This window comes from Phallusia mammillata, chromosome 2, assembly GCF_965637545.1.
Source record: "Phallusia mammillata chromosome 2, kaPhaMamm4.hap1.1, whole genome shotgun sequence".
Classification (NCBI taxonomy): Eukaryota; Metazoa; Chordata; class Ascidiacea; order Phlebobranchia; family Ascidiidae; genus Phallusia; species Phallusia mammillata.
In genome coordinates this window covers 26,129,064-26,136,508 of record NC_137253.1, presented here as the reverse complement: position 1 = coordinate 26,136,508, position 7,445 = coordinate 26,129,064, and the positions used below count along the sequence as shown (strand labels likewise).

The 7,445-nt window shown below is 36.5% G+C and overlaps 1 protein-coding gene across 1 annotated transcript; it reads left to right on the top strand.

The window, feature by feature from the left end:
* The first annotated feature begins 198 nt into the window (after nucleotides 1-198).
* On the top strand, nucleotides 199-7,138 carry LOC145212812 (uncharacterized). The gene is made up of 9 exons (XM_080081068.1): nucleotides 199-1,368; nucleotides 1,665-1,802; nucleotides 1,879-2,005; nucleotides 2,160-2,332; nucleotides 2,703-2,880; nucleotides 3,281-3,428; nucleotides 3,497-3,564; nucleotides 3,653-3,786; nucleotides 4,591-7,138. The coding sequence occupies exons 1-9, from the start codon at nucleotides 322-324 to the stop codon at nucleotides 4,666-4,668; spliced, it is 2,091 nt and encodes a 696-aa protein (XP_079937194.1). The 5' UTR covers nucleotides 199-321; the 3' UTR covers nucleotides 4,669-7,138.
* Nucleotides 7,139-7,445: the final 307 nt, after the last annotated feature.

Below are 7,445 nucleotides of genomic sequence, written 5' to 3'. Positions count from 1 at the left end.
TGTTTGTTTCCTGTGTTTAACGTAATTTTCCAATGCCGACAAGACCTCGTGTTCTTGTCATGGCATCCATTTACGTGTTTTTGTGAAAATTGTTGCTTGTTAAATAGGCTAACTTGAAAATTGACCATAACTTTAAGGTTTTGTATAAACGTAAAAAGTATGCTTGTAGCCTGTTTAAGATTATGACAAGAAATAAAGTTGTTTTGTATTTTTGTAAAGGTCAATGTGATTAATGCAGCTATAAGAAGTATGTTTGTGTAAGATGTTAGTGATAGGTTTTGTGCTGAGTTGTGTTTAATTTCTTTCAACTCCCAAAGCAACATGAAGCAGTGGCAACAGTCACACCTGATAATCACTGCAACCACCATTCCGGTGGCATTGCTTGTGTGTTGGTTAATCTACAAAAAATCATCATCATCATCATCGAAAGATAAAGGCACAGAAAAGAAAAAATCAGAGGGTTTGATCAAAGCCACGGAGGACGAAACTGTAGAGAATGACAGTTTGCTGTTGGATGATGACCTGCATAGGGAAGTGTCTAATCCAGGACTTTTGTCGGCAATGTCTGAAGCAGAGACAGAATTTGATGAAATCGGTTCACCAGAAGAAAATATCAGTTTAGAAACTTCTGATACTGCGGCATTTTCTAAAACCACTTTGGCACAGGAGCAAACTATTGACAATGTGAAACCAAATCAAGACAATGATGCAAAATTAGTTGAAGACTTTAAAACTGTGACTTTATTTGACAATAAGGTTGTTGACAGTCCTGACTTAAAAAGTGATGAAGATAAAGACCTGGAACGAACTGTGGCTGTGGAATATTCTGAGACTGAACAATGTTTGTTAAATACAAACAGCAGTCCAAGAGTCACTCCAGAAGACAGCTGTGAAGTGTCCCAGGGCGCTATTTCAAAAACTCCAGAAAGTCTTGAGATACAGTGTGAGGCAGAAGGTATCATAAGCAAGCCAGAAATGGGTGATAATGCTGCTGAACCCAATTTGGTATCTGATGTTATCACTACTGATAAAACTGTCTCAAAAGAGGCCTACATAGAACCAACTGTGAAAAATGACATTGAGTTAGAGCAGGAAAAATTAGAAGTTTCAAGCTCTGATACCCCGTTGTCTTCTGAAGATAACTCTCAAAATGCAGATGATACTTTATGTTTGGAAGAGGATGACAGTGCCTGTGAAAAAGATGTAGATGTCAATGCCAACAACAACAATAATAGCAAGCCTGTATTAGCAGTTGCTGAAAGCATGGACGTAAATGGGTCCGAAGACAGTGGATGTGAATGCTACAAAGTTGAAACAGTGAACACGGGCAAGGAAGTCTGCACAAACGGGTGGCACACCAACAGCAATGTAAGCAGCAAGTCTTTGTGTAGCAAGTCAAAAAATATTTTCTTAAATTATTGCACCTTCAGGGAACGATTGAAGTTTTTTTTGATTGAGGCATATCATTGTTAGCTAATAAGATCATGAAAGTAATCAAGCCGTGGCATTTGCCTGATGGCATTTGACAAATATCATTATTTGCATGTTTGCCCATGCAAAGGTTATGTCTCGGTTTTTACATATTGCTAGAGCCAAGCAAAAACTAGGGAAAAAACATAACCTGGTGTGCTGATTTATAATTAATACTCTTGACTGATTTGTAGTGTGAGTCTGGGGAAGAAACCAGTGATGAGAGTAGCACAAAAAGCAAAAAGTCTATGCGACCGCACGCATTGCACTCCCTGGATGGCAATACACTGGAAACCAATGATAGCATTGAGGTGTTTGTGGAGTTTCCTTCAGTAAGTATATGCATGTGTTTGTGTACACATTTTGCTGAAGGTAATTCCTAAAAAAATTGTATGATTTTCTTTACAGGAAAGAGTAGGCTTACTAATTGGAAAACAGGGCAGAAATATAAAACAGTTGAAACAGGATTCTGGTGCTGACGTTTATGTGCATGAAGCACCGATGAGAGATGATATACAAGTGTTACAAATTTGTGGTAAGTAGCTAGAAACCTGTTTCTTAAAGAAGTTTGTTCCTTTTTTAGTACATATTCCATGTGTTTTACTGGATTTCTTAATAACCATGCAATTGATATGTTCCTGTTAACACCCTATATGAAGGCGAGTTGTAGATTTCAATTATTTTTGCAGGTACTCAAACTGAAATAGAGAGCTGTGTTAGTCGTATAAAGCGAAGGTTTACAGACATTTCACTAAATCATTTCGACACCAAGGATATGATAATTCCATCACCCAACTCTTCAGCAATGTCACCCTTGAATACACCACCCCCAATGATGTACCCAGTCACTAATATTTCACAGGTAACTTAGTTTTATTTGTCATCTATATACCTGAAAAGCATTAAGCATTATTGTTACTATCAGTGTGTAATTTAATCTCTTATTGCCTTTACCCTATGTATATGTTGTTAGCATGACATGACTGATTTCTGCTTGTGCTGCACGTGCATTCTGCATGTAAGAGTTGGGGGATTTTGCTCTATCACAGGATGCTTCAGTCCTTGACTTCCTTTAAAATCAATTAATTTGATGTTACATGACACAGGTTTTGTTACAGACCAAGGCTTGCAAACAAATAAAAAGTGTATCATTTTTCTGTTTACCTTCAAATTATATGTTAAGTGCCTTAACTACGGAAAAGTGCATCTAAAGGCCATTTATTGTTTTCCAGTTGCGCCTTCCTGACGGTGTCACCATTGAAGTGCTGGTGTCTGCAATAGCCGACGTAGATTGTGTGTTCGTGCAGCAGTTCACACATCCCACTTTTCATTCACTGGCTAACTTGGAAAGGGCAATGTCAATGTGTTACTCTGAACCTTCCACACCAGATGTGCCACATCCAGTTCAAGGTATCCTATTTTTTTGCAAACACCCTTGTTTCCATATTTACCACTAGTTTATCATACATAGCACTTTTGTGGCTATAAATGTTTGCTTGTGGCCCAGTTTGTTTGAATGTAGTATGGCTTATCTACTACACTACTTGATGTTTGTTTTACAGCATGTAACAAGTTTTATCAATTGTAAACTATGTTTTTTACAGTGACAAGCAAACAAGACACAATAATCTAGGTTTAATATTCACAATAAGTTACAACATTTTCCTGTATAACTACCTTTTGCAATTATACCTCTTGATTTTTAACTTCTGTCGCTATATCCTGGTTTAAGATTTTTTGTTTCACACAAGGTATGCAATCCTATAATTTCCTTTATTTGTTGTAACACATGCCTTTGTTTTTTGTATAGTTGGTTTGATATGCGCCGTTCAACAGCAAGGCGTTTGGTATCGTGCTCAGATTGTGCAGTTTTTTGAAGAAACTGAGGAAGTTACTATAAGATTTATGGATTATGGGGGTTATGCTACAGTCACTGTAAAAGCACTAAAGCAAATTCGGTAATGCATTTGGTTTTGTCCCCATGTCATTGCTCAGTTTAGCTAATACATACATTCATTTTTTTCAGTGCTGATTTTGTAACCTTGCCGTTTCAAGCAACTGAATGTTATATGGATAATATTTCTCCACCTAAAGGTAAGCTTGCTGTGTAGCTTAAACTGTCTTGTGGTCAAAAACTGATTTTTTACACATATTTTCCACTAATGAGTTACCCTATTTGTAGACAACAAATTTTGTGAAGATTCTGTCAAAAAGTTGCAGGAATTGTTACAAGATGGCCGTTTCCAAGCTAGGGTTACTGGTTATCGAAGTGATGGACATCCTCGCATACATTTGTTCAAATGCCTTCCTAATAAGGTAGAAAAAACACTAACTAACTTTTGTGTGTGCTTAAACTTGAGAGCTTTTATCACTGTGCAAACACCATCCTAGGACAAAAGTGTTTTATTTTGCTGTCGTTTTTGAAGCCGTGAAAATTCTTATGTTGTGTTTTCATGTAATACAAATGGTAATCAGTCTCTTATCCAGTGGTTCTCAAACTCGGGGCTGCATGCGGCTCCCAACTACTTACTTTGCGGCTCGCACCAGCCCTCAGAAAACCACCAAACATTGCTATCTTAGCTTTCAAAGTAATAATCTTTAGTGATTTTCTCAAGGTTTCGTTTTTTTGCGGCTCCCTACACACTTAAAAAATACCATTTGGCCCCGACAATAAAAAAGTTTGAGAACCACTGCTCATAACTGTTTTTCATAAAACTAGTGCAGCAGGTTTAGCTGTGCAAAAGTGTTTGCTGTAAAAAGTTTTAATAACTGCAGTGCTTTCCGCATGTTTTACTATTGCTTCAAAAACTAGTTTCTGTAATTTTAAGTTACTTAAGTACTAAGTTTTTATTACAAGTTGGGACCAGTTTATTTCCAGGTTAAAATCGGTTTATAATCTGATAAAAAAACAGTATGTTTCACTAAAAAAGCGTCTTCAGTGTGTGCAAAGGCCAATAAAAGGGATTAAAATTAGAAAAAGCAAATAGTGATTGTCAACTGATTTAGAACAGGGAATGATTCCCAGAAACAAGTTACCAGGATTTAAAAACCAATTAAAAAAACATTTTATCAAGGCAAAATGTGTTGATATCCTTCATGGCATTCTACCATTTTGTTTAGGTGATGCTCATAAATCAAGAAATGGCAACGCAAGGTCTGGCTACTTGGGTGGAGCCAGCCCCTTATGCCTGTGAGTAAGATATCAGTTGGCCTTCTATGCAACACAGGCTTTGCACAGAAATACGTATTTGGAGTTCACAACAACGTATGATTGTCATTCAGTTCACAGTGTTTGGTGTACTTTCAACACTTGGTGTCAGTAGAGATGTTACTGTGATCAATTTGGTTGGAGAACGAATGTTTTTCAAGTGCCTACATTTTTTGGCATCATTGTTGAACCGGTGTTGAATATTGATTTCAAAAACTTTAGGTTTACATGTGTAATATGTAGTTGTGTATGTTCAAAAACAAAACTTCACTAAATGGATTGACACGGTCATGCCAGTTTGATGTGTTAAAAAACCTTTCATTTTTTAATAGAAAACGATAGTTAAAAATTTTGGTCCTTTACTGAATGAGACAGTCATGTTGGAGAGTTCTAGATAATTTTTAAAAACCTTACATTTCCTAGTCAGAAATTTTGTGGTGCAATTTTTTGCTGGCCACCACCAACCATTTTCAGTTTTGTATAAAGTTTCACTCACAAAGACCTTGTTTGCTGACAAATTTTCTATGCCACGTTCTTTGCATGTAGAAATAGCAGTCACTGAAGTTCAAAACTGGCTGTAAATTAGGCTTCATTAGCTCCTATGCACAAATGCTTGATCGCTGGGTCTGTAAACAGTTCACACCCATGATTCTGACACCAACATAGCACTGTGCTTGTTGCTATACTCCACACACTGTACGCTAGCCAGGTAAAAGTTCAGGGAAATTGTCTGGTTTCACAATCCAACTCCTTAGAAACTCTATCTAAATGTAAATTACTTTTATAATTGTGACTGTTATGTCAAAACCATTATTGGTTTACCCTTACAGCAGGGGTGCACAACTCAAATAACATCGCCGGGCCAAAATTTAATGTATAGTCTAGTCCAGTGGTTCAAGGCCGGGCCCTCAGCTCCCCAGGGTCACTAGAAACACTCGCCAAGAGATTTTAAGCCTAACCTATTTTAGTGATTCGGCATTTCACCTAATTTCATGGCCATATAATATCGTTTAACATAGGTGCTGTCCGTGTTAAGGTGCACAGGGCCTATGTCTTAATATATCTAACGTTGTCAGTTGGCACAGGACCTGAGGGTTATGTCTTAAGGGGGGCCACTGGTTGTCAAGGATAATTGAAGGGGGCACGATCTATAAAAGATTGAGAACCACTGGTCTAGTCCTGCACCATGTTCAACTAATTGCTTGTAATATTTTAAGTAACTAATTGATATATCCGTGTTCAAGAAGAATAGATGCATTTCATAAAAGGCCATAAATTTTTAGCATGTTATAGTTACTAAACACACGTTGCATATGCCATTTTTGATCAATGGAAGGCCAAATTTGGCCCATGGATTGCGTGTTGTGCATCCCTGTTCCACAAGTTATAGTAAAAAATAAATCGGTTCTTTGCAACGGAATCTGAAAACAAGTACTAAAAAAACATTTATCTTGTATACCTTGTAGTTATAACACTTAAGAATTTTTTTTAAACCTTATTGATGATGTTTAAAATTCTGTCTTTGTCTGACTTTGAGGTGTACAATACTCTCAACACAGTGAAATAAATCTGTACATAAGCGGCATTGCCCAACATTTGGGTTGTTTTTTGAGCAGCTGATTTAGTTGCATAAATCCAATCCGCATTCAAAGCAGCATTCACACACTATAAACTCAATTTGCCTATTGATAATTTGTGCTTGCTTGTTGCCATGTTTTTTTGTAGTGTAGCATTTTCTTTGCAGCCATATACAGCATCAGAATGTATAATACTTCTTTTCAGAATGTTTAATACTTTTCTTAGTTCTGGTGACAAAACTAATGCATGTTAAATGTTTTGATTGTTCTTTGGCATATTCTAATAATTGTTGAGTAGTAGTTTGGTAAAATTAGTATTGATGTTTTTTGTCAAAGTTGTAGTATGATTTGGTTTCCATAAATTTCTAGGTATTTTTCTATTATAACAGATTAAGACCAGTGGTTGCAAATTCTAATGAATGTTTAAAATTCAAGTCTTCACCTCTATTGTACAATATGTAGGGGATGTCAGCAGTTCTTTGAATGGTTAATAGTTGTGTTTGAATGTTAAATGAAACTATTAATTTTGGAGGTTAAGAACTTCAAATATGAACGTTACAGATTTTCAAATAGGCTACAGAATCCTAATACAACATTATTATTTTAGTAGTACTCATGAAATTTCAATCAAACTTTACTATGACCTTGTACTTTAAATGCTTGGCATTTTGCTTTTATGCCTTAAACGCTAGAAAGTGTTCCAATGTATCAGCTTTAATTGTCGATTCTGTGCATTTTGCTGCTAGTGCTTGCACGATCCCATCACCCACTATTTATTTTTTTGGTACTCTGTATTATAGCTTGCGTTTTTTTCCAGCCGCGTGTGACTCTGTGTGTGTTGTTTGTGATGTCCAATTAATAAAAAAGCTGACTTGCCAATGGCCATTGTTGTGTGGAAAAGGTTACGCTTTTTAAAATTTAGCCATTGCAAGTAACCCAATTGGATTTCCTAAAAAAATGTGCATTTATCAACCACTAAGCCTGTGGTCCCCAACCTTGTGGTTGAAGATGGTTTTAATGATCCTTTATAATGTAAAAACTTCAAAGGATTGTCCAGCTTTTAAATGGGGCTAATTGCATGTGGGGTCCACAAACTTGATACATTTATGAAAGGAGTCCTGAACTACAATAAGAAGTTGTGTAGGCAGTACACTGTCTGTACATTTTCTGTGCACAGAATACTATTTGGT

Excerpts from the sequence above, each read along its gene's own strand:
- LOC145212812 (XM_080081068.1), top strand. The coding sequence starts at position 322 with ATGAAGCAGTGGCAACAGTCACACCTGATAATCACTGCAACCACCATT. Across the intron at positions 1,369-1,664 it reads GGTGGCACACCAACAGCAAT|TGTGAGTCTGGGGAAGAAAC; the intron begins GTAAGCAGCAAG and ends ACTGATTTGTAG. Across the intron at positions 1,803-1,878 it reads TGTTTGTGGAGTTTCCTTCA|GAAAGAGTAGGCTTACTAAT; the intron begins GTAAGTATATGC and ends TTTTCTTTACAG.